Source organism: Bufo bufo, chromosome 4, assembly GCF_905171765.1.
Source record: "Bufo bufo chromosome 4, aBufBuf1.1, whole genome shotgun sequence".
In the NCBI taxonomy this organism is placed as follows: domain Eukaryota; kingdom Metazoa; phylum Chordata; class Amphibia; order Anura; family Bufonidae; genus Bufo; species Bufo bufo.
The window spans coordinates 615,733,601-615,761,087 of record NC_053392.1 but is presented as its reverse complement, the minus strand read 5'-3'; the positions used below and the strand labels follow the sequence as shown (position 1 = coordinate 615,761,087).

Sequence of the window (27,487 nt, the reverse complement as noted above, 5' to 3'; positions counted from 1 at the left end):
CAAACAAAAACCCACTAATTCTGACAAACTCCAAGAAGTGATTATGAAAGAATGGGTTGCTATCAGTCAGGAATTGGCCCAGAAGTTGATTGAGAGCATGCCCAGTTGGATTGCAGAGGTCCTGAAAAAGAAGGGCCGACACTGCAAATACTGACTCTTTGCATAAATGTCATGTCATTGTCGATAAAAGCCTTTGAAATGTATGAAGTGCGTGTAATTATATTTCACTACATCACAGAAACAACTGAAACAAAGATCTAAAAGCAGTTTAGCAGCAAACTTTGTGAAAACTAATATTTGTGTCATTCTCAAAACTTTTGGCCACCACTGTATTTTTTGGCGACAGGTCGTCTTTAAGGTGGATTTAGACAGGACGATTCTGCAGCAGATTGTCGGCCGATCGGTCAATGAAGGAGACTGCTGCATGTAAATGCAGCGATCTCCTTCAATGTATGTGGACTATTGCGATCCCTCCTCCTTATACAGAATCATGGTTTCTGAGGAGCAGATCGCTGTTTAGACCACATGATCTGCTGTCCAGAAACTATGATTGGGTGGTGTCTGCATGACCGACAGGAACATACGACAAACAAGCGTTTTGCTCTTTCATCGGGTGATCGGCGGACATTTACATGGGCAGATTGTCTAGAACGACCATTCCCGATAATCTGGATGATTATTGGCTCGTGTAAATGCAGCTTTAAAATCTATGTAGTTATCAACGTTTCCCCATACACAGGATTACACAGTAGTGAAGACGTCATCAGGAGGATGGAGCAGGATCCAGAGCCCCATCACCGAGCCTCCACCTCATTCCCTGATACATGAGCAGAAGATCCTAGTAATTACCACCAGGATCACTGAGCTGCTGAGCGGAGAGGTGAGCGCTGCTGGGAATGCTGGGACATTATACAATAACGCCAAGGGAGGGGTCTGGTAATGTGTTGTGTTGTCAGGTTCCTAAAAGGTGTCAGGATGTAGCTGTTTATTTCTCCATGGAGGAGTGGGAGTATTTAGAAGAACACAAGGATCTCTACAAGGACGTCATGATGGAGAACCACCAGTCCCTCATGTCATCAGGTAAGAGGAGATCTTCTATGATTGTAGAGGAGAGAACAGTTTTGAGAGTTAGCACTACAGAAGTTGATGTGGATTCACTGTACCACTGAACAGTTTGGGGCTACTCTTAAGGCAGTTATCTAAGTGGACCTCCTGCTTTTCAACCTTTAATCCATAACTGCAGGGGTACCATCAGGCTACTACCTCTTGAACAAGTCTCTGTTAAGTGGCTGCTGACCAACGAGGATTTGGAGAATCCAGTGGAGAGCACCAAAGGATCTGGCTGAACTTTAGTCAGGAAACAAGCTGAGGTCAGGTCAAGGAGTTTGTGTGCAATCCAGTAAACAGTCCAAAGGTCAGGGCAGACAGGAATTGGTAAAAATCCAGTTAAAAAGGCAGAGGTCTGTACATTGCAAACAAACAAAAGTGGCGCACCTTCTCAGGAAAGTAGCAACTAGAATCTCTTGCTCAGGCACACAGGGATGCTAGCCTTAGGCTGCACAGATTAGGACAAGCGTTTTGGTCTTTTAAGAGCTGGATGAATTACCTGCCCTACAAGCAGATCAAGGCACTGCAAGATATGACTGCAGATCGGTGTGGAGTGGATGGGACAGTGAGACGCTGACAGGCAGGAATTGCTGGAGCAGGGAATCGAGTAAGCGCTCCAGCGGCCGTCAGCAGCCATAGACCACCAGTGTCACAGTTAGATTCACCCATCATATGATATCTGATATAAACAAATGTGTTTTACCTACAGATGGGACCAGTCTGAGAAATCCACCAGAAAAATGTCTTGGATACCAGGATTGTCCAGGAGAAAAGCAGAATCTCCCACTGGATTATCAGGTAGATGAAGTTGAGAGTCCTACAAATTATAGATTGAGGTTTCAATGCTTTCTACTAACCTTCCCCAGTATCAGTGGAGTATACTGTGTGCTCTGTTTCATGATATTGCTGGTTATTATTATTAATTATTAAAGCACCATTCATTCCATGGCTCTGTACATATGAAAAGGGGTACACGTACATAATACAGACAATCACAATAAGCATGATCAAGACAAGTTACAAACTGGTAAGGAAGGAGAGTGGGCCCTGCCCACACGCTCCGATGAGCTCCCTTGCCCTGCGCTAGATTGCGCAGGGCAAGGGCGCTTTTGTTTATCATAACACACTGCCGGGCTGAAACTTCCGCCCGGCAGTGTGTTCGGTGACGTCACCAGCTATGATGGGCGGGCTTTAGCGCTGCTCTAGCTGTTTTACTGGCTAGGGCAGCGCTAAAGCCCGCCCATCAGTGCCGGTGCCTGGCAGCCCTATGGAGAGCCCCGGTACGTCACCGAAACTCCTAAAAATGCCCTGCACGATTTAGCGCATTGCAAAAGAGAGCATCGGAGCATGAACTGCTCTGATGCTCAAGTCAGGGGGGCTGCCTGGGTGAAAATGGAGGAATGTCCGGGTTCAGCTCTAAACACGGACAGTACCTTTAATTAAGCCGTACAGCACATTTTACCAGAAAAATTGGAAGAAGAAATTAAAAAGTTATGAAACAAACAGGAAAAATGTTACTGGTACTTAAAAGGGTTGTCCCACGAAAAATGGTCTACAGTTTTCAAATCATCACCTGGATCTGAATACTTTTGTAATTGCATGTAGTTAAAAATTTTGCATAGCCACTGAGGTATTCAATAGAATTTATCTGTATAGCGCCACCCGCTGTTTTTTTTTTCTTATTTCTTTGACCTGCTCACTGAGAAGGCCGCACATGCTCAGTTTTATCCTTCAACTGCCTCCTGAGCTGTGATAGGGAGAGCTGAGACACGCCCCCTTAGCTGCAGCAGAAAAGACACTCCCCTTGAGCTGTCAGTTTGATATAAATCTAGCAGAGCAATTAATGGGGAGATCTCTGGATCTATATGAGGCACAGGGCTGGTTCTAGGGGATAACCCCTTTAAGGATTAAATTAGTAATGTCACTAGGGGGTTAAATATGCAATTGTGTCCCCTGATTTGTGTGCCAACAAGATTTACTTCAGGCACATATTTAAAATGTACAATAAAAAAAAGTGATAAGTGAATAAAAACGCATTTTACTGCATCAATATTTTAGTTATTTAGCACATTCTACTGCCTTTTTATACCTTGCAGTTTAATATAATACATTGTACTGCATCAATATACCAATTTAACTCAATACATTTTGCTCTATTAATATAGCATTATAAATTGTCAATACCAGTGTGCAGTGTGTTCGTAGAAGGGGAGGGATGTTTCACTGTGCCATTGGTAATTACCGAAAAACACTTTTGAAATCCTGTGACTTTTTATTTATAGGCAGAGCCAGAACAAGGTATTTTGGTGCCCTAGGCAGAGTATATAAATTGTGGCCACCCCTAAATCAATTTAAAGTGACCTTTCCCTCTAATAATGATATTAAAACATGTTTTAAAAGAAAAAACACAAATGCAATCGCACTCTGCAACCAGCACTCTGCCCTGCCTCTATGCTGGATGTTGAATGAGGCATTAGTGTACATTTTGGCCAAAGCGTAATAAGCCACTCACCACGTCAAGGTCGCCTCTGAGTGGTCCCTAACACTAGTTCCTACCTGTTATGGGCCATGACAGCCACACAAAGTCCAGGGAGTACCTGCACTCCCTGGACTTTGTGTGGCTGTCATGGCCCATAACAGGTAGGAACTAGTGTTAGGGACCACTCATAGAGGCGACCTTGACGTGGTGAGTGGCTTATTACGCTTTGGCCAAAATGTACACTAATGCCTCATTCAACATCCAGCATAGAGGCAGGGCAGAGTTCTGGTTGCAGAGTGCGATTGCATTTGTGTTTTTGCGTTTGTATCTGTATTTCGCCATAGCACTGTGCACCTGCATATAGGGTTGTGCTGACTGAACCCCCCACATGTTTTAAAAGAAGCCATCACAGGCAAAACAAAAGCTGGTACTCAAGGAGCATGTCTTCACTGATTTCAGTTGTTCACTTTCCTTTTCTTCTCCATTTGATCCAGACCATCATATGCAGAAATCTTTGGTCATAAGAAAACTCCAGTATTAATAAATGTCACTTGGTAGATGGGGGCCTGTTACAGATTTTGCGTTAGGGCTCTGGAGATTCAGGTTACACCTCTGCACTCCATCTCCACCTGTATACCAGACAAAATCCCTGTCCAGCTGCCTCATAACACTGCCATCCTGTAGGTACTACTAATACTGTGATGTTGGTGCCCCATGTGCCCTCATTATTTTTCTTTTATACTGCTTCAAATGTCTTAAAATAATAAAAATAGTGATACCTCACTAATCCCCCGCTTCCTGATCACTACCTGCAGTAGTCACATGTCTGGTTAGAAGAATAAACTTGGAAGTACATAGACCAGTGCGTACACAGGAAGCAGAAGAAGGAGAGCGATGGGGATCAGAAAGGTGTCACTACTTTTATTATTTTAAGACATTGTAATCAATTTTCAAAAACTTTACATCGCTGGACAACCCCTTCTTAATGCAAACCCCAGATGAGACCACAAAATGAATACAGACCTCTAGACAGACCCCAAAATCAATGTGGCCCCCAGACCATCTGAAGTGTGGATATGGGGTCTATGATTATTAGAAATACATTGGGTCTGATAAAATTATCCCGATCTATGTACAAACTGATTATTTGTCTAGCAATGGTCGTTTGAGATACCTTTTCCATTTCTATCTGATGAAATGACCAAAGAAAGTGGTCTGGAATACTTGTGGAAGACTTTGGGGCACATTTATTAAGACCGGCATTTTAGATGTGGTCTTTATAAAACCTTATAGCTGGAGGAGGATCCACCAAAGTTATGAAGAAGCGCAGGCCTCTCCATAACTTCGGCGCATCCAGCACCAGTTCTAAATGTAAGACAGCTTCCCAACAGTCTTACATTTAGACCATTTTTTTTAAGCCTAAAACAGGCATAGGAAATGATGAATGAGACGGTCCGTCCCCTTCCCCTCCCGCACCACTCCATCAATTTTAGACCTGGCGTAAGCGGGGGAAAGTCAGATAGTTAGTATAATTTAGGCATATTTCAGAATGATAAATGACCCCTTTTATCCATTTTATCTAAAAGATTAAACAAAGAGAAATGTCTGAGATACACTCACCTAAAGAATTATTAGGAACACCTGTTCTATTTCTCATTAATGCAATTATCTAGTCAACCAATCACATGGCAGTTGCTTCAATGCATTTAGGGGTGTGGTCCTGGTCAAGACAATCTCCTGAACAACAAACTGAATGTCAGAATGGCAAAGAAAGGTGATTTAAGCAATTTTGAGCGTGGCATGGTTGTTGGTGCCAGACGGGCCGGTCTGAGTATTTCACAATCTGCTCAGTTACTGGGATTTTCACGCACAACCATTTCTAGGGTTTACAAAGAATGGTGTGAAAAGGGAAAAACATCCAGTATGCGGCAGTCCTGTGGGCAAAAATGCCTTGTGGATGCTAGAGGTCAGAGGAGAATGGGCCGACTGATTCAAGCTGATAGAAGAGCAACGTTGACTGAAATAACTACTCGTTACAACCGAGGTCTGCAGAAAAGCATTTGTGAAGCCACAACACGCACAACCTTGAGGCGGATGGGCTACGACAGCTGAAGACCCCACCGGGTACCACTCATCTCCACTACAAATAGGAAAAAGAGGCTACAATTTGCACGAGCTCACCAAAATTGGACTGTTAAAGACTGGAAAAATGTTGCCTGGTCTGATGAGTCTCGATTTCTGTTGAGACATTCAAATGGTAGAGTCCGAATTTGGCGTAAACAGAATGAGAACATGTATCCATCCTCTGATGGCTACTTCCAGCAGGATAATGCACCATGTCACAAAGCTCCAATCATTTCAAATTGGTTTCTTGAACATGACAATGAGTTCACTGTACTAAAATGGCCCCCACAGTCACCAGATCTTAACCCAATAGAGCATCTTTGGGATGTGGTGGAACGGGAGCTTCGTGCCCTGGATGTGCATCCCTCAAATCTCCATCAACTGCAAGATGCTATCCTATCAATATGGGCCAACATTTCTAAAGAATGCTATCAGCACCTTGTTGAATCAATGCCACGTAGAATTAAGGCAGTTCTGAAGGCAAAAGGTGGTCCAACACTGTATTAGTATGGTGTTCCTAATAATTCTTTAGGTCAGTGTATATGTACCAGGTATTGTCCCACTTATTTGATCTCTAAATGAACAAGGATTTGCTTGTAAATGTGTATGCAAGACAGTTAGCATTGTCTGCATAGTTTGTCTTGGGATTCTGGTTTATTGTGACTCTAAGAACTGGCCACTCTAGGATTCATAATAATGACAGATGAATAAGATATACACAGTGAAAATTATGGGTTGCATAAGCTGGCTACATTCTATTAGGAAGCTCTTTGGTTAAAACAGTATAAAAGCTGGACCTTTTCAGTTAAAAAGTCAGAGTTCTCCTATATGAGAAACGTCTCTCCGTAGGAAATGGTGTTTTCCCAATGGAGTCTCTGACTGCTTTCGCTGAAATTGTCTCCCCAGCTGATATGTGTTGTTGTCAGATGATGCCAACTCAATTGGTGATGGAAGTCCCTTCATTCTGGATGTAGTAAGGAGGACTCTATATGAAGTGTTGTGTGTTGCGTTTTATCTAACCCTGATTGTAAGTTTTCTATTTTGTGTATTTACCTATTTTGCTAAAATAAGGACATACGTTTGCCTGATTATCAACTATTCCCTTAATAAATTAACTTGTACATTTTACTAGTTTGGAAGTGGTGTTTGTAGTCTCTCTTTAAAGAGTATCTGAACCTTTTTAAACAGGATTTTTGTTAACACCGTCAACCATGCGTACACCCATATCTATATATGTCAGTGTCACTCAGACATCATTTACTGTTGCTGTCATTGCATTAGAGAGTTTAAAGGGGGATGGGGAGGGGAGAGAAAAAAATTACAAAAAGAGGAGGAGAGGAAAAAAATGAGTCCTAAGAGACCTCAAAGTGTAAATTGGAGCACTTCTGATTTCGGTAGAATCGATTTGGACCCAAATTTAATTTTTGGGCTGAATTGTTTGAATTGATCCAGAAACAAATTAAAAAATATATATAAAATCGCAGATTTTTAATTCATGTTTTGTTTTTTTTTGTCTTCACCTGGATACAAGAAAAACTAGCAGTGTATGTTTTTTTTTTTTTTCATATCTTCAATCTTACAGGAGAGTTCTGGTGGAAAGACGAGTGGACTTGAAAATCCGGTAACAGTGTCCGTAAAGGGTAAGAGCCTTTCATAAATCTTTTTTGACTGTAAATGTCTGTAAATGGGACAACTGATAGGAAGTTCAGAGAAACCTCCTTCTCATCATTAATGTTTCAATAAATATTAATAATTAATTCACTGCCATAATATTCCCTCATCTTCATTGACATCGGTGCAGTGTGACACAATATGGGCAGATACAATCATAAACTAATACTTTGGAGAGAAAATGGTGATTCATGAACCTGTGGTATGTGGACCCATGGAATACATTTGGCACCTGGAGAGGTAAAATACAGTGTGGGCTCAGCATACATGTGGAACCTGCATTCCCTGAATATAATGGGGCCAGTATGGCACCAGCGAAAGTAGTATTTAGTATAGGTTCCTGTCCTAAAGAGATCGCCTTGTCGTTGGCAGACAGGCACAAATGATTTTATTTAAAAAGTATTTGCCAAGAATATTAAATTTATAGCATAGCATTAGTATATTTTCTATAGTGAGTATGGCTGTAACGGTGGTTGCTAACCTCTGACGTTCCCCTACTCACCACTGTGGTCTCCGGCTCCGTGCTCAAGCAAGCACTGTCCTCCCTGGCCGCCGCTATTATTGTCTGTGTCTGTCTGCATTGCGGGGCAGGGAGCTGCAGTTCCCTGTAGCACCTTGTTAAGAGCCGGCACGCGTTGCTTCCGATGATTTAAGGGTTTTGTACAGGTGACCTATGCAACCAATCCCAGCCATCCTGCACCAATATATATGTACGGTCAGCCCCCTTCCCTGGTGCCTGAGCGTCAAAGGTCTTGCAAAGTTTGCTGTTGTTTGTGCCTGTGTTCCTGCATTCATCACCAGTGTTTGGATTCTGGACTTAACTTCCTGTTTGATCCCTATCTGTCCTGTATTGTCTCTCCTGTTGCGGACCCTAATTGCTTGACCTGTACCTAAGGTGCCTGCTCTGACCCATTGCTTGTTCGACTTCACCTCTGCCTCATCCTTCGGTCCTGCACTGTTGCTCCTGGTTAAGATTCGAGCTGTTGACTTTGACTGTACCTCTGGTACCCCCTGGTGAGTCTGGACCGCTGCTTTGTGTGCCAATCCTCCTCAAGAGGTAATGACCAGGTGTTCAATGAGGCTCAACTAGTGGTGTTCTTGGAGGGCATTTCTGACCGGATTAAGGATAAATGAGCTGGTTGCGATCATTCGTCCACTCTGAATAACCTGATCACCTTGGCCACAAGATTTGATTTGCGATTCAAGGAATGTTCTAAGGAGCTCATATGCACCAGAATACCACCTTACCTGGCTCCATCCTTCCAGAATCCGATCCTTCCTCTAGTGTCCACCCCATCTGAAGAGCGCCTCCGATTGTCTGCAAGTAGAGCGCCTCCGATTGTCTGACCAGGAACGTCAATGCCGCAAAACAGAAAACCTGTGCCTATAATGTGGAGGCAAGACCCACTTTGTCCACAGAAGCCGAAAAATGTCAGTGTCTAGGACCAGTGTCCCTCTAGCTTTTATAACATAGCATTAGTATATTTTCTATTGTGAGTATGGCACTGTTGTATTTACTTTATTATATGTGATTACTACACCAATGCACAGGGTAGTGCACAACATTATCTAAGAGACCCAGGCTACGGAAGGATTCCAAACGAAAGACCCAGAGCCAGAATGTGTGTAGTAGCAGCATCAACTATCCGTGCATAAGTAGTAGTAGTAGGCCACAGTTGTCCCTTCTGGTTTTGGAAAGGTGCAATATTATAGTTGAGGAGAAAGAGGATGAGATTGTGGATTGGATGGCTCACTCCTTCTCTCAATCGCAGCAGGATGATGTGGAGGTGCCTTCAGAATCTGACATCGTGCCATAGATCCAGGGGTCACAGCGTTCCTCCTGCTTGTCCTCCTTGCAGCCCCAAAGAAGTATTTCAGTTGAGTCCTCTCAGTCATCACTGCTCCTTCGTAGCGGGACACCTTCCTTTTTCCTAAGTAGTGGCAAGAAAACCTGCACTGCGCTCCACTGCAGATAGTCACGAGAGTCTCCCTGTTGACGATTTGTGTGAGAGCCTTTACCATTTGGGCCCAGGAGCCCATCATGATATCTCACAGTCAGATAAATGCAGTAGGGAGGGTGAGGACTCCAATAACAATTGTGTGCTACAGGACCTGGGAGCCAGATCAGGGTGCTGAGGAGGAGGCAACAATCGGTTGAGAAGGGTGGTGGCGGAAGCAATAAAGAGCAGAGGCAACGTACCTCCCAATGAACGGCCATGGCCAAGTCTGCTTTGGGATCTGGTGATGCCGCTGGTGGTTTAGGCCCAAAATGTTGCAGAGCTAAGCCCAGCTTGGCCACCTATAGCTCTGTGCGAGCAACTCGCGTATGGTGCTTTGTCTCCACAATGCGGGCACACAAAACCACAGCGGTGTGCAAGATCAGGTACCAGAGGTCTATTGCAGCACATGGGGCGGCATCACTGGATAGTTTGGGGAAATACAACTGGCTAGCATTCTCAATCAGAACAAGTCTTTCCTTCTTCTCCTGGTCCTCTTTGTCTTTCACGACCCACTGAGTCAATGATTTTTTGCAGAAGTGGAGATGCAACACCCCAGCAACATGGCCAGCTCCTTTTGACCACCTCCCACAATATAATGGGGCTGGCTCCCACAACAGGCACTTATTTTCCTCCTCCATGGATATGGTTCTGTCCCCAACAGCAGCAGGGCACAGTGTCACTCACACTACCCATCCTTCCTATCACATGTGTCAGGTCAAGCATTGTCACGTCCTGTTGGAGCTGATCAGTCTGGGAGAGAGTAGCCACACCGGCAAGCAGTTGCTCAAGTATATCAAGCAGCAAACATCCCGTCGACTCCAACTGGTCAAGGTTGTCAGCGACAATGTGCACAGCATCCTGGCGGCCCCGAACTTGAGGGAAATAACACATGCTTTCTGCAAGGCCTTTTTAAAAAAAATGCACTGGCTTGCACATGGTGCTGTCAATGTACAGGAGACGATCCCTTGTTTCAGCCATTCTCATCAATTCATGAAATTACCAAAAATACTTACATATTACTTTATCATAAATATATTCCCAAATACCTTTTTATCTAGGGAGAAAACATCAGGAAAAATAAAATGGCCGCTATCCTATTAGAACACACAAAACTTGTCCTAATCATACAGGAGGAAAAGTTACTTCAGAACACTGAGCAAAAGAGTTGCTTCATCTACCTCTCTGCTCTACTTGTACGGCATTATGATCCTGAATACAGATGATAAGATCTTCAGCTAAATCTCTGTAGGAATAGAGTTCATAGGAGTTGAAATACAGAGAGGAGGGTGGGAGTGTGTCATGAACCAGCGGGTGTGAAGCCACTGTTCATGTCTCCTACCTCCTCTAAGGGCATTCTCTTAAGTGAACCCCTAGATCTTCACAGTACCCCTGATGGTGGGGATAGACTTTCCCGAGGGGAACACAGAGTCGCTACCTCTTGAGAAGGATTGGCACACAAGGCAGCTGGTCCAGGAGGTACTTGAGCAAGATACCAGAGGTACAGGAGTCTTAACCAGGAGAAACGGTGCAGGACCGAAGGCAGAGGCGAAGTCAAACAGGCAATAGGTCAGGGAAGGTAGCACAGGTACAGGTCAGGCAATCCTTGTCCAGGAATATAAGTACGAGTCAGGAACAGAAGCATATCAGGAACCTTAGCAGGACACAAGGACCTTAACACTGAGGCATCTGGGAAGGGGGCTGAGCTACTTACACTCACCTAAAGAATTATTAGGAACATCTGTTCTATTTCTCATTAATGCAATTATCTAGTCAACCAATCACATGGCAGTTGCTTCAATGCATTTAGGGGTGTTGTCCTGGTCAAGACAATCTCCTGAACTCCAAACTGAATGTCAGAATGGGAAAGAAAGGTGATTATAGCAATTTAGAGCGTGGCATGGTTGTTGGTGCCAGACGGGCCGGTCTGAGTATTTCACAATCTGCTCAGTTACTGGGATTTTCACACACAACCATTTCTAGGGTTTACAAAGAATGGTGTGAAAAGGGAAAAACATCCAGTATGCGGCAGTCCTGTGTGCAAAAATGCCTTGTGGATGCTAGAGGTCAGAGGAGAATGGGCCGACTGATTCAAGCTGATAGAAGAGCAACGTTGACTGAAATAACCACTCGTTACAACCGAGGTATGCAGCAAAGCATTTGTGAAGCCACAACAAGCACAACCTTGAGGCGGATGGGCTACAACAGCAGAAGACCCCACCGGGTACCACTCATCTCCACTACAAATAGGAAAAAGAGGCTACAATTTGCACGAGCTCACCAAAATTGGACTGTTGAAGACTGGAAAAATGTTGCCTGGTCTGATGAGTCTCGATTTCTGTTGAGACATTCAAATGGTAGAGTCCGAATTTGGCGTAAAAAGAATGAGAACATGTATCGATCATGCCTTGTTACCACTGTGCAGGCTGGTGGTGGTGGTGTAATGGTGTGCGGGATGTTTTCTGGGCACACTATAGGCCCCTTAGTGCCAATTGGGCATTGTTTAAATGCCACGGGCTACCTGAGCATTGTTTCTTACCATGTCCATCCCTTCATGATCACCATGTACCCATCCTCTGATGGCTACTTCCAGCAGGATAATGCACCATGTCACAAAGCTCGAATCATTTCAAATTGGTTTCTTGAACATGACAATGAGTTCACTGTACTAAAATGGCCCCCACAGTCACCAGATCTCAACCCAATAGAGCATCTTTGGGATGTGGTGGAACAGGAGCTTTGTGCCCTGGATGTGCATCCCTCAAATCTCCATCAACTGCAAGATGCTATCCTATCAATATGGGCCAACATTTCTAAAGAATGCTATCAGCACCTTGTGGAATCAATGCCACGTAGAATTAAGGCATTTCTGAAGGCAAAAAGGGGGTCCAACACCGTATTAGTATGGTGTTTCTAATAATTCTTTAGGTGAGTGTATATATGTGCAGGAGGGCTAGGATTTGTCAGCGAGGTCACATGACCTAACCCATAAAGCACAGGAAGTGACGCACGCTGGCCTTTAAGGAAGTGCTGCAGGGAACAAGCAGCAACCATACTGTTGCCAGGGCTGAGGAAACTGTGAAGTGGATCCCAGAACAATACCTACACAGACAGAGCCCAGGACTGCAGCGGTGAATGGGAAGCACTGGCAGCAGATCACCGCTGAACATGGTGCCCGGGAGCGCGGCAGTAAGCAGGGGAACCAGCGGCGCTCAGGGAGAGACTTCAATTGGCCTCCAAGTACTCCAAGTTACGATGCGGAGAAAAAGAAAGACACAGATACAATTGCGGTCATTTATCAAACTGATGTAAAGTAGAACTGGCTTAGTTGCCCATGGCAACCAATCAGATTCCGCCATTATTTTTTTTAAAGGAGCTGTGAAAAATAAAAGTTGGAATCTTATTGGTTGCTATAGGCAACTAAGCCAGTTCTACTTTACACCAGTTTGATAAATCTCCCCCAAAGTATCTTTCTCTGGGGAACAATGCCCTGCATAATAATTTATTATCAACAGACATAATTAGGTGGGATTAGATTCATCAAATCAGTGTATGGCAAAAACACATTTACCTATTACTGTGAGGACTAGACATGATGCAAATTACAGAGGGTACAGGAAACATTGAACATATATGTCTATACTAAAGTTCACCTGGCCCCAATACTATACCAATATGAACTGGTTTTGTCCAGTTTGCAACAGCCTATTGACATACTGTAACTTATGAATTGGGATGAGTGAATAGACTTGACCCCGATTTCGGTACCAAGGTGTTTTACAGTAAAAATTAATTCACAAAGTTATCACACAAAATGTCAAGAGACTTCGCGAAGTAATAACTTCGACTCAGAGCCAATACATTCAAATACTGTACGGAGCGAATCGACTTCGGATGAAGCATCCGAAGTCGATTCACTCATCCGTACTTATGAACTCTAAATGATCCTACAATAATGGACAAGAAGGGGGATGTGTGAGATGTATTGTAAATGCAGAACTCATTTTTATCATGAGTCATATTGTCACATACAGTGGGAATATACAAAGGTTATGTAAACATTGCACATGTTTATGTTTTTTGTCATGTTTTTCATTTTTTTCCACTGATATCTATCTATAACTGTTCTCTATTCATATTTGGACACATTGGACTGCATGATCTGGATAGAAACACCTGTCTCTATCTCTACCAGGGATTATATTCTGGGAGCTTTGCAGACAAAGAACTCCTGAAAATTATGATGTTTTCTATGATCTTTCATTCCTGTTGTGTTTTATTACATCTCCTATATACTTTGTTTCCGGTCTTGCTATTGTCTTAATAAAGCTAAAGGGGTTCACTAGGCTTTTGATATTGATGACCCATCCTCAGGATAGGTCATCAATATCAGATCGGCGGGGGTCAGACACCTGGCTCCCCCGCCGATCCAGCTGTATGAGCAGACAATGAGCACGTGCCATCTCTCATCTTTCTTCCTGTTCACCGCTGCTGTCTATTGCACAGCCATATCCTCATTCAGCTGATCGGTGGAGGTGCCAGGTGTCGGACCCCCGCCGATCCGATATTGATGACCTATTCTGAGGATAGGTCATTAATAGTAAAAGGCCGTACAACCCCTTTAAATCAGTAATGAAAAAATAAGATCATTTTGTTTCATTTTCCAGGTAAAGATGGGATGAGAGTATATCATAAGCATCTCCATTTATTTCACTATCATGAAGTAAAAGATAACACCACACAAAATAATTCAAAAACTCCTAATGTACCCTCAGTCCTTCACAACAGGGATCTATCCACTAATACTGATGGTCACAAGAAACCTTCATTGAATCCATCACTGATTGGTAAGACAAGAACTAAACAGAAGTGTGGAAAAATATTTCCTTGTGAAAAAGATTTTAGCAAGAAATCGAATATTTTTTTATATGAGAGAAATTGCAAAGACAAAAGGTCATTTTCGTGCTCAGAATGTGGAAAATCTTTTACCATGAAATGTGTTCTAGTTGCGCATCAGAGAATTCACACAGGGGAGAAGCCATTTTTATGCCCAGAATGTGGGAAATGTTTTAGTCAGAAATTAAGTCTTGTTACACATCGGAGAACTCACACAGGGGTGAAGCCATTTATGTGTCCTAAATGTGGTAAGATTTTTAGGACGAAATCATTGCTTATACAACATATAAGAACCCACCCAGGGGAGAAGCCATTTTCTTGTTCAGAATGTGGGAAATGTTTTGGTCAGAAATCATATCTTGCGAAACATTTAAGAATCCACACAGGAGAAAGGCCATTTTTATGTCTTGAATGTGGGAAGTGTTTTACTCTGAAAAAAGGTTTTGTTAGACACCAGAAAACTCACACAGGAGAGAAGCCATTTTCATGTCTTGAATGTGGGAAGTGTTTCAGTCAGAAATCATATCTTGTTAATCATCAGAGAACTCACACAGGGGAGAAGCCATTTTCATGTCTTGAATGTGGGAAGTATTTTAGTCAGAAAGTAGGTCTTGTTAAACATCAGAGAACTCACACAGGAGAGAAACCATTTTCATGTCTTGAATGTGGAAAGTATTTTAGTCAGAAAGTAGGTCTTGTTAAACATCAGAGAATTCACACAGGGGAGAGGCCATTTCCATGTCTTGAATGTGGGAAGTGTTTTGGTCAGAAAGCAGTTCTTGTTAAACATCAGAGTATTCACACAGGGGAGAAGCCATTTTTATGTCTTGAATGTGGTAAGTGTTTCAGTGTGAAATCACATCTTGAAATACATCAGAGAATTCACACAGGGGAGAAACCATTTTCTTGTCTTGAATGTGGCAAGTGTTTCAGTCAGAAATCATATCTTGTTAATCATCACAGAACTCACACAGGGGAGAAGCCATTTTCATGTCTTGAATGTGGGAAGTATTTTAGTCAAAGAGCAGGTCTTGTTAAACATCAGAGAATTCACAAAGGGGAGAAGCCATTTTCATGCCTTGATTGTGGGAAGTGTTTTAGTCAGAAAGAAGGTCTTGTTAAACATCAGAGTACTCACACAGGGGAGAAACCATTTTCTTGTCTTGAATGTGGGAAGTGCTTCAGTGTGAAATCACATCTTGTAACACATCATAGAACTCACACAGGGGAGAAGCCATTTTCATGTCTTGAATGTGGAAAGTGTTTTAAACAGAAAGCAGGTCTTATTAAACATCAGAAAGCTCACACGGGGGAGAAGCCATTTATTTGCCTTGAATGTGGGAAGTGTTTTGGTGTGAAATCAGTGCTTAAAATACATCTCAAAGTTCATACAGGGGAGAAGCCATTTTCATGTTCAGAATGTGGGAAAAGTTTTAGTCTGAAATTTAATCTTGTTAAACATGCAAAAACTCATATAGTAGAGAAGTTCTTTAGGTGTCTTGAATGTGGGAAATGTTTTGGTGGGAAATCAACACTTAAAACACATATAAGAAGTCACAATGGGGAAAATACATTTTCATGTTCAGAATGTGGGAAATCTTTTAGTCAGAAATCAAGTCTTGTTATACACGAGAGAACTCACTCAGAGGAGAAGCCATTGTAATGTTCAGATTGTAGAACATATGACATATGAAAACTTCTGCCTAATTATGCCTTTTGATGTATGACAAAGGGGGTTGTCTGGTTTCCCATATTGAGGACCTATCCCCACAACAGGTCATCAATATCAGATTTGCAAGCGCCTGACTCTCAACAACCCCGATAATCAGTAGAGACTGCAGCACTTGTACAAATGCTGTGGTTTCTTCACTGTTTACCTGATATGCCATCAGCACTGCAGGAGCCATACAGAGTAGTTAGAGCTTCTCTGTTCCACTCACTTGAATGGAATTGAGAAGTTGCAGTTACAGTGAGCGACAGCTGTAGTGTTGTCAGTTGTGCTTGTAATCAATGAAGGGACTGCAGTGCTGAGGGTTCCCTGAGTCGGGCCCCTGCTGAAGTAATTTTGATAGTATGCCAGATGTCTACTTTCAGAAAATATTTGGTTATTCACAATGTTGAATGGAGTTTCCCTCTGTAATGATCATCCGGTTTTCTTCATATGCCATAATAATATATTAGGAAAGATCTTTCCATGTTGTTTCATTATATTTTTAGTTTTTATACATGATTTAGGTGTTGTGGTCAGGTTTCTTACCTGAAAATAAAAAAAATTGATGTCTTTATAACCATGGTTATGGAGTCTGAGCTATTTTTGGGGTGGAACCAGAGTCATTACAATAGTCCTAACTCCAGCTGGTGCTTGCACCTGAGTCCCTGACCCCTGGACTATCCCAGGAGGTAGCAGCCTAGTTGCATCCCTGAAGCAAAGTCCAGATCCCTGCACAGGAGTTAAAGGTCAAATACTGGGGAAGCACTTAGATATTGCCCTTAGGGTTAGCCCTAATTCAAACTGATTGGTTGGCACATGTCCTAACTGCAAGAGGTATCTACCTGTTTGGATTCTCTGTCTACTGCTGCAGGGGCACTGCATCCTACTTTGCAGGCTGTATTAACAGCAAGATTCGGTCCCAGATTGTCTCCATCCTCAGGTTATGATGGTGACATGAAGTCTTGACTTAGTACCATAAATCAATGTACCCTTCATTTTGAGTTAGTCGCATCAAGTTCCATCTAAGGGAACCAAAGAGGCCTTTATCATTTCTCATCTGACTGGAGAGGCCTTAGCAATGGACGTGGACAATGGATGCGGAATAGTGTTTATCGAACATGCTCGGCCGAACACCTCGGCTCGAGCATCTAGATGCTCGGCACATGGCGGTACTCGGCCGAGTACCGCATGTGCTCGAGCGCAATGCTCGAGGCTGCTATGCAGCCAATAAACGTGCAGGGATGTACTAGCACGCACTGTAATGCCGTAGCCATGTTGGCTGCTGGCATTACAGTGATTGGCTGGCTGGAATGCGTCATCGGGTGCTATAAAGCACCTGATGACATGTGTTCGGCTCAGTCTTAGTCAGGGACAGCTGAGCATAGGAAGGGAAAGACAGTGTAGGGAGTGTTATTGGAAGATGTTTATTAGAAAAACTTTTCAGAGACCCAAAAGTCCTTCTAAGGACTATTGTGTGTGACAGCAGCAATATATATTTTTAGCGCATCCTGCGCTACATAGTGTCTACACAGGATGCGGCACGGATAATTTAACTGTCCGCAGCCTATTAAAGTGACATCCTATATCAGTGACATCCAGTGTACTTTTTCCGTAGACAGTGTCCGCTGCGGACAGTGGGATTAGCTGCGCCACATCTCCAGTGTAAAGTGTGCGCATCCAGAAAATATCTGTGGCATCCAGTGTACTTTTTCAATAGACGGTGTCCGCTGTGGACAGTGAGATTAGCTGCGCCACATCTCCAGTGTAAAGTGTGCGCATCCCTAAAATATCAGTGACATCCAGTGTACTTTTTTTGTTGACGTTGTCCGCTTGTGACAGTGACCTTACCAGGGCCACATCTGCAGTGTAACGTGTGCGCTTCAAAAAAATTTCTGTGATGTACATTGTACTTTGTCAGCTTTGCAACCCTACTCCCCCCGGAACCCAAAGACTTTGGTTTCCTGGAAGCAGCTCGGCGGGTCATGAGAAGAACGCCGCCGGATGTCATCGTTTATGGTCGGAACTACGACGGTATCTGATCGTCTTCGATCCTCCGACTTTCATTTTTGATTAATGAAAACATTCTTGGCAAATGCTTTCGCTTTGGTTCATCTTGCAATACGGATGCCCCCGGCCGTCCCTCTTAATCATGGCCCCAGTTCCGAAAACCAACAAAATAAAACTGGAGTCCTATTTAATTATTCCTAGCTGAAGTATTCAGATGACTTGGCCTGCTTTGAACATTGTAATTATTTTCAATGGTCAGCTAAGCAGCAGGCACTCTCCCATAATTTTTTTAATGGTCAGCTCAGCAGCAGGCCATCAACCATAATGTTTTAGAGGGTCAACTCAGCAGCAGGCCCTCGCATATAATGTTTTAGAGGGTCAGCTCACCTGCAGGCCCTCACCTACAATCTTTAAGAGGATCAGCTCATCAACAGGCCTCGACCTACATTCTTTTACAGGGTCAGCTCACCTGCAGACCCTCACCTAATTATACCTAATAGGTAATTTGCCCGCATGCTGCCTTGGTTGGAAGTGGTAGCCGTAGCTGTTTCTCAGGCTCCCTCTCCGGAATCAAACCCTGATTCCCCATTACCCGTGGTCACAGTGGTTCACGCTGAAAATAACATCGAAAGTTGATAGAGCAAACATCCGAATGCGCAAAGTCTTTGGGTTCTGGGGACGTGCGATCAGACGCAGGTTATCTAGAGTCAACAAAGCGGCAGCAGGCCCTCGCCCATAATGTTTTAGATGGTCAGATCAGCAGGTCCTTGCTCCAAATGTTTTTGAGGGTCTCCAGCAATTTTTCAAGGGTGTGTATGATGCCCTCCTTTATGAGTAATAAAGGGTGTATTGTAGTGCTGGTTCCTTGTAATTTTTGACAGCCCTTTCACTTAGTCCATAGGCTTTATAAGTGTAGGAGTCCCACTACCTGAACTATTGTACCACAATGTGAATGAGGCCCTCCTAAGGGAATTTGTCCTGGCAGTTCCCTGGTATTTTAACCCCTGTACAGGGATTTGAACTTCGCCGCAAGGAACCAACCAGGCCGCTAGCTCCAGGAGTAGTCCTAGTGTAGTTAGCTGCTGACCTACGGTGGTCAGAGACACCAGTGCGGAGCACCAAGAACACAGGCAAAAAGCGTAGTGTGAACACAGTCCAATAGTCAGGACAGGCTGAGTACTTGCATATTCCAAATAACAGTTGCAAGGTCAGGTCAGGCTGAGTACGAGTGTAAATCACAGAAAAAAATTCACCAAATGGATATGCCACTGACTATACTAGCTAGTCATACAAGCAGATATTAAAAGCTGAGACTTTTGCCAATATATTCCTGTCAGGAACACATCGGAGCCCATCATGCACCACGTCACCGTCTCTCAGCATGGCAAGGGGTCCTACCACTACGCTAACTATGGTGTGAACACGGTCTAAAGGTGATGAAATCCAGCTCACAGCCAAGCTTTCACACAACCGCATAGCAGGACAACTAATGCAATGTGAATAAAGCAAGACTGTAAGCCACACCCATATCAGATCGTGTGATGGAGGTTACCAGGTGCAAAAGAATGTTTAAATGCCAGGTAAAGGCACATTCAATACATATAAAACAAAATCACAGAAATATAGTGGCAAATATGGGGGAACTGCTCAAACCCCAAACACTGTAGCATGTTTCTCATTGGGGGAGCAGTCCCACCGCATGTGGACCGCAGCAAACGACCATCCCCAGCAAAATATGCGTACAATGGAGGATGCCGGCGCAGTCCACATGCACCATAAAGGCATCCTACACAAAACGGAGCATTGTGCGGATGAAAATATAATTATATAAATCACAGAAAAAAATGCACCAAACAGATATGCCACTGACTATACTAGCGAGTACGAGTGTAATCCAAAGATCGGGGCAAGGAGCGGAAGACAAAGAAGGTTCGGTACACAGATATCCAGATTAGATCACCTTCACTGGTTACTAGCAATAAATAACCTCAAAGCTCAGGTGAGGAGGTGGAACCACAGTCCAGCTAAATAGGGAGACTGATCAGCAACTTAACCAGCACCTGGACAGAGGCAGGGGAAAAGCATTAACTCTCTCAGTGCTAAAGGAAAGTTCACCGAGCTCTAATCTCAATTCACACAAGGAGAGCATAGCGACGTTCGTGCCTACCCAAGATAGCAAGACCGTGGTGGGCACAGACCGCCAGCATGACAGTCTCTTTGTGCCAGGAATTTCTTAAGGATGACTGGAGCATTGATGTTCTGCAGGCTCCCAAGACCTCTCCTCAGGACCAAAACCCTTCTAATCCACAAGATAAAAAGGTCTTGCCCTTGACCTTTTTCATATCCAAAATATTGCTGACTTCAAATTAATTTTCAGCACTAACATGGACAGCAGGAGCAACAGAAGACTAAGGCTACATGCACACGACCGTGCTGTTTTTTGCAGTCCGCCTATTTTGTGCGGCTCGTACGCGGACCAAAACAACGCATGAGGCCTAAGAGTACCAGCAGTCTGAGAAGATATACATGAAAGGAATTGGGAATGCTGAGGGAAGGCGGCAGACGGGGCTTGTAACAGACAGAGTTGACTTGAAATATAATCTTGAAAGGTCCGAAAAATCCAGGAGCAAATTTGTAAGATGGCATCGGGAGGAAAATATTTTTTGACGACAACCAGACCTGGTCACCGGGCAAAAATTGTGAGGGATCTGTGCCTTTTTCTTCATGGATATCGAGGAACAAGAAAGAGAGACCTTGGTCTCCTGCCAGATATGGAAAAAGTCCTTGGCTGTGGCATCCACAGCTGCACATCAGTGAATAGCTGATAAGGTTCAGGCACCCCAGGATGTTGACCATAAACAAAAAAGAAAGGACACTTGTCAGTAGATTCACTGGAGTGATTGTTAAGGCAGAATTAAGCCTGTGGGAGGAGAGCTACCCAGTTGTCTTGCTTGGGGAAAGGTCACTGGTTCGAATGCAGTAACAGCCATGAAGAAGATTTCCCAATAAAAGAGAAACAGCATCATCCAGCAAATCGATAGCATTATCTCAGCCAAGAAAATTGCCAAACTGCATTATGTGAGTGCCATGACAGTTGAAAGAATTCGAAATGAAGTCTGTCCGTGCATTCCAAAGCCAAAAGGTTGCTTTCCCAAATTCCCTTACACTGTATGGTGGGGGGTTTCCCCCACTCTCCACCGTGACAATATGTCCCACTGGGCTCCTTTGTTTGCACATTAGAAAGAGGGGCCAGCATGTGCCTTCCTGCCGTTCCTGGTGCGCATGCTTGTCCTCCGGAGGGAGGGTGAAAGGGGGCTTCTGTTAACAGTGCAGTTCTCTGTGACAGTGTTGCAGTGTGTGGACCGTTACTCGTGTTTGTATGTCCCCCTTCTCAGTGGTTCATGTTGCTGGTTCTGTGGTGGCTGGCTGCATTCCTGTTGTACTGGCTGTTGTGTATGCTGGTTCGGGGATGTTTGCTGGCTGCTACCTGGTGTCTGAACTGTGCCTGAGTGTGGACCCAGCATTCAGTGCGGTCTCTCTGGGCTGTTTGTTGGCTGGCTGCCTGTTTCCTTGTCGTTGGTTCGGGCGTGCTGGCGGCAGTCTTAGAGAGACTTGTTGGCACTGACACTGAACTATTACTTTTTTCCCCCGTTGTTGTTTGGGTGTTCGGTTTAGTTTCCCCTTTTTCAGTTGGGGGGGCTTTGAGGGGTGGGAGTGTCACGGGCCCTGTGTTGTGCGCTGACATGTTTGCCATGCATGCCGGTTGCCAGGGGCAACGCATGGTTGTCAGCATGTGTTTGCTTTGCTAACCTTCTCCTGGTTCCTTCTCTGTCTGGTGCTGGAAAGATTAACTACCTTGCTGGGTGTGGTCACTAGATGCTTTTTATACCTGTGGCTAAAGGCCAGGAGTCAGTTGTACCCCAGCCTTGGTGTATGCTGGAGTTATGCTCCTGGTCTGGATTTTCCATCTTGCAGTGTGTGGGCCACCTAGCGGGACATCATTGTCTCCAGCGATGTCTTCCTTGTTTCATGCATGTTCCCTACCTTACCTGTGTTTAGGTTGGTTTATGTTCTGGGGTGGTGTACGTTTTGTTGTGGTTTCATGTCTGGTATTTTGGTGTGGTTTGTCCAGCATGAATGCAAGACATTTCCCTGTCTGTTGTGGCCTCCGGATGGGGGTCTCATGGTTTCCCGGAGGGGTGAACCACATGCCTGTATGCAGCGCTTCCTGGGGCCGCCGTGAATCTTTCTACATGGGGGTCCAGGCAGTAACTGGTGTGCTGGATTCCTGCATGTGTTGTTTGTATGGTGTCCTGTTTGGTGTGTGGGCTCCTGTACGTATGCAAGGGTTCCAGTCATGGTGGCAGCGGCAAGTAAGTGTGATGTCCAGTGTTCTTACCTGCCAATCCAGTTGCTGTATATGGTTTCTACTTTTCCCTGCTACTAGGCCGGTTGAGACTCCTGTTCATCCGTGTATTGGAAGAACAGGTCGTCTCTCCCCTGCTACTATGTGAGGGATTATCAGGGCGACTTAGGGCCCTAGGTTTCTGAGGTATGAGCCGTCCTACCATCCAGGTCCGCTCATATGGTGAAGAGTTAGGGCGGTGATTAGGGATGCTGAAGGAGGTGACATGCTCCCTGATCGCGGCATCCAGGCCTAGTTGCTTTCCCAAATTCACTGACATTGTACGGTGGGGGTTTTCCCACACTATCCAGCATGACACGATGGTGGTCTCAAAGCTGAGTTATATGTGAGTATCCTACAAGATGAATAACTTTGTACACTCAAGTACTATGGCTATGAAAAGGATGACATAGCTTTTCATCAGGACAACGACCCAAAGCATATGTCAAGATTGGCAAAGAAATGGTTCAATGACAATGAAGTAGAACTGCTGGATTGGTCCCCACAGTCCCAAGACCTCAATCCAATCGAACACTTGTGGGTAAAACTTGAAGAGAAAGCTATATTTGTAGCCAAGTGAGTGGACCAGTGTGCACCAACATTAGGAACATGTAGAAGAGACCTGATCATGAGCATGGCCAGAAGGATTCAGGCAGTGTGGATTTACAAAATAATAAAAATTAAAATTTGGAATTTTAGGAGCAAAACAGTAACAATCAAGAATCTGCATAACTAATCGTATGCTAAAAAGTTGAAGGTGCACTTTATTTATGAGATAGCCATGTCTATAAAATAATGGTAGTCTCAAATTCGAAGCTGTAGTAGATGGTGAGATATGGAGCCTGAAAATCAAAAGTTCAAAACATTGTTACCCTTTTGCTTGTCACTGTATACACTACTCACAAAAAGTTAGGGATATTTGGCTTTTGGGTGAAATTTATGGAAAACACAAAAAGTTCATGCTACAGTAATGTTATATCATGAAAGTAGGGCATTTCAGTAGAAGCATGCAATGGTGATTTCCTCATCTTAATTTATTGAAACAAAAGCCAATAACAGTGGTGGGTATACCCCCATAAAAAATTTCAATGTCTCAATAACTTGTCATATGGCCTTGAGCATAAATTATAGCTTGACAACGACGTCTCATACTTTTCACAAGTCGACTTATTCTGTGCTGAGGCATGGCATCCCACTCTTCTTGAAGGGCGGCCCTCGGGTCATTGAGGTTCTGGGGTACAGAGTTAAAGCCTCTACGTCGTGACTCAGCTGATCCCATAGGTTTTCAATGGTATTCCGGTCTGTAGAAAGTGCAGGCCACTCCATTTAAGGTACTCCAGTCTCCAGCAGCCGTTCCCCAATGATGCGACCTTGATCAGCTGGCGCATTGCCATCCAGGAAGATGAAATTAGGCCTGTGTTGTTCATGCAGAGGTACAATGACTGGATTAATGATATTCAAGTAGTATGGGCTTGTCACTGTACCATTCACAAAGTGTATGGCAGTTCTGTATTGACTAGACACACCTGCCCATACTGTAACACCACCAAAGGCTCGTCTGGTGACAACAGTGGCTGATGCATAGCACTCTCCTTGACGTCTCCAACATCGTTGGTGACCATCATTTCTGCTCAGCGTAAATCAACTTTCATCAGTGAACAGCACTGAGGTCCACTGGTCCCTCATCCAATGTAGATTCTCCCTGAACCATGCAAGACGATGACGGCTGTGGTCAGGTACCCTTCAGATCGTCTAGCACCCAGACCACGCTGATGTAAACCGTTTCGAATGGCCTGACATGACACTTGGGTGCCTCTCACCTCCCTTAAATGTGCCTGGAATTATGATGCATTAATCATCCGGTTCCACAAGGCATTGTTCACAATGAAGCGATCATCAGTATGGGATGTGGCCAAAGGACTTCCACTTCTATGCCTTTCTGTGACTCTGATACAACCTGCTGATGACTCTGTGACACTCTAAGCTCAGTGGCCACTTCCGTCTGAGAACATCCCGGTTGAAACCTCACAATGGCAAGGTACTGTTGATCAATTGTTAGGTGTCATCTTGGTCTCATGATGTCAAAATGTGAACAGCAAGATGAGAAGGACTGTTTAAATACCAATTCTAATCGAACCAGGAAATTTATTGGGTGATTCAAGGATCAAACACCTGTTGTGAATTTTGCTGTTCTCCTTGTTAGAGAACAGCAAGTTGTGCAAAAAGTATTGAAATATTGAACAGTTGGACATGTGCATTCACCCACAAGCCAAATATCCCTAACACACAGATATTTACTTTTCCTGTAGACAGTTGATGTCTGGTCCTCACAGGCACCATGCAGAAGTAGGCGCCATCACACGCTGTGCCATCCAGGGGCAGCAGTGGAGGGGTATTCAATAAATAGCAGCTACAGGGAGGTCGGAGAACAGGACACATGGGAGAGGGGCAGGCATTGCTGAGCTTTGTGTTGAGGAGTGGCCAGCCTGCTCTATGGTAGCTTTGTGCTGGTGGGTGGGGCTTGATCCCATGAAGCTCTGGTATTGGTTGCCAGCAGATGTCATAGTAAGCTGCCAGCCAATAAAAAAATAGCAGTACTGGCAAATGGTGTGCCAGTACTGTGGATCTCAGTGTGAGAATGGCCATAGGAGGAGGAGATGGCATTGCAGGATAAAACTTACCAGGAAAGATTAAAGGACCTTAACATGTATAGCTTGGAAGAAAGACGAGACAGAGGGGAGATGATAGAAACTTTTAAATACATAAAGGGAATCAACTCGGTAAAGGAGGAGAGCATATTTAAAAGAAGAAAAACTGCTACAAGAGGACATAGTTTTAAATTAGAGGAGCAAAGGTTTAAAAGTAATATCAGGAAGTATTACTTTACTGAGAGAGTAGTGGATGCATGGAATAGCCTTCCTGCAGAAGTGGTAGCTGCAAATACAGTGAAGGAGTTTAAGCATGCATGGGATAGGCATAAGGCCATCCTTCATATAAGATAGGGCCAGGGGCTATTCATAGTATTCAGTATATTGGGCAGACTAGATGGGCCAAATGGTTCTTATCTGCCGACACATTCTATGTTTTTATGAACTCTGTCTGCTTCTCACTGAGCAAGAACCTTCAGCAGGAGGAGCTCCAGCAGCTGCTGCTGTAAGTGGCATCCACTTCTATAAAGTGCAGCACAGTAACATTCAGTACTGCTCTTGGGCCCCGAAGCAGTCGCTTCCCCTGCTTCACTGATAGCTACGCCACTGGTGCTTCCTCGTCAGACCAACGGATCACACAGGGTATCTTTTGTGGCCCCATTGAAGTAAACGGGTCTGAATCCGAGCCGCTACGGTTGTGTGCATGAGGCCTAACAGTGTACCAGTGTATTAGCGTTCAAGTATGACAGTTTACTGCCAGAGACAGTGAGACATCCAGTAGGGATATTTCACAGGATAGAGTTCAGCAGGGCAAGTGTTAAAGCCAGTATATCAGTGTCAGTATATTGGCATTTAAGCATAGAAGTTTACCGGCACAGTCACAGACATCCAGCAGTGATACTCCAGGCACATACCTCTAACACATAAATTTCAAGTATTTCAAGGGTTAAACAGCAGTAGCTGCTTTTATTGCTTGAAAGCACAGGAGCTCAGATGTGACAGGCACTTCAGCTTCCAACTTCACATGAACTTTGCCTGCCCTGACTTCAGCTTTTCCCTGACTATGGTTTTGCCTGATTTAGTATCTCTTGAAGAGATGTGTCCGAACCCTTTAACAAAGGGGTAGAATATTGGAAAACGTATATATAGGCCCCAGCTGTATATCAGAGTTCATATTCGCCTCTTTCTGTGTATAAAGTGGAGTATACAATAGGCCGCAGCAGGAAGAAAACACAGCAAGAATAAAACAGCCCAGTATTTAAATACAAAGATACTGGGACTCTTAATAAATATCAGATAGATAAAATAGACACTGTGAAGATAAGTATATATATATAAGCTTTACTCACTTCACAGGGGGGTGGTTTCCTGGATAAGCTCAAGACACCAGGGAACCCCAAAACCCCCTTTGCCTGTATCGCTTGTAGATTGTTAGAAATTGAAGGCAGCCGCGTCCACAGAGGCTTCTAATCAAGTTCTTTATTGGTAAATCTGTCTCAACACGTTTCGGGGTGTAAACATACAGACCCCTTCATCAGGATCATCATATATATGATAGGAAAGAAGGAACTCAGCCGAGATCCAGACACCAAACGATCCACAACCAGAATGAGCTATCAACTGCAAGGAGTGATGGGTAAAGCCAGACTAAGAAGGGAATAGTAATGGTCACATGATCTACACCTGAAAAGGAGGTGTGGACATCCCAGCAACACATAGACAAAGTGAAACCAAAAGAAGCTGTCAGATCACTGACGTGCAGCCAGTCTTTCAGATCTTCTACCACCTGTCACTAGTGTGTCAGCGAGAGGTGGAACCGTGGGGAGAGGGCTGTGTGAGAGAGTGGGAACCATGGGGAGCGGTCTGTGTGAGAGAGGGGAAACCATGGGGAGCGGTCTGTGTGAGAGAGGGGGAACCATGGGGAGCGGTCTGTGTGAGAGAGGGGGAACCATGGGGAGCGGTCTGTGTGAGAGAGGGGGAACCATGGGGAGCGGTCTGTGTGAGAGAGGGGGAACCATGGGGAGCGGTCTGTGTGAGAGAGGGGGAACCATGGGGAAAGGTTTGTGTGAGAGAGGGGGAACCATGGGGAGCGGTCTGTGTGAGAGAGGGGGAACCATGGGGAGAGGTTTGTGTGAGAGAGGGGGAACCATGGGGAGTGGTCTGTGTGAGAGAGATGGAACCATGGGGAGCGGTCTGTGTGAGAGAGGGGGAACCATGGAGAGGGGGAACCATGGGTAGAGGTCAGTATGAGATAGGGGGAACCATGGGGAGCGGTCTGTGTGAGTGAGGGGGAACGGTCTGTGTGAGAGAGGGGAAACCATGGAGAGCGTTCTGTGTGAGAGAGGGGAACCATGGTGAGAGGTCTGTGTGAGAGAGGGGGAACCATGGGGAGTGGTCTGTGTGAGAGAGGGGGAACGGTCTGTGTGAGAGAGGGGGAACCAT

The 27,487-nt window shown here is 44.5% G+C and overlaps 2 protein-coding genes across 2 annotated transcripts in view; both read left to right on the top strand.

Annotated features, from left to right (window-relative positions):
- The window catches only part of LOC120999664 (oocyte zinc finger protein XlCOF6-like), a 2,208,135-nt gene that overhangs the window by 1,527,094 nt on the left and 653,554 nt on the right, over window positions 1-27,487 (top strand). The gene's annotated exons all lie outside the window — the stretch shown is intronic.
- Window positions 861-16,543, top strand: LOC120999666 (gastrula zinc finger protein XlCGF26.1-like). Its single transcript, XM_040430674.1, has 6 exons — window positions 861-880; window positions 957-1,080; window positions 1,817-1,905; window positions 7,293-7,350; window positions 14,046-15,678; window positions 15,847-16,543. Exons 2-6 carry the CDS (start codon window positions 996-998, stop codon window positions 15,935-15,937), a joined length of 1,956 nt encoding a protein of 651 aa, XP_040286608.1. The 5' UTR covers window positions 861-880; window positions 957-995; the 3' UTR covers window positions 15,938-16,543.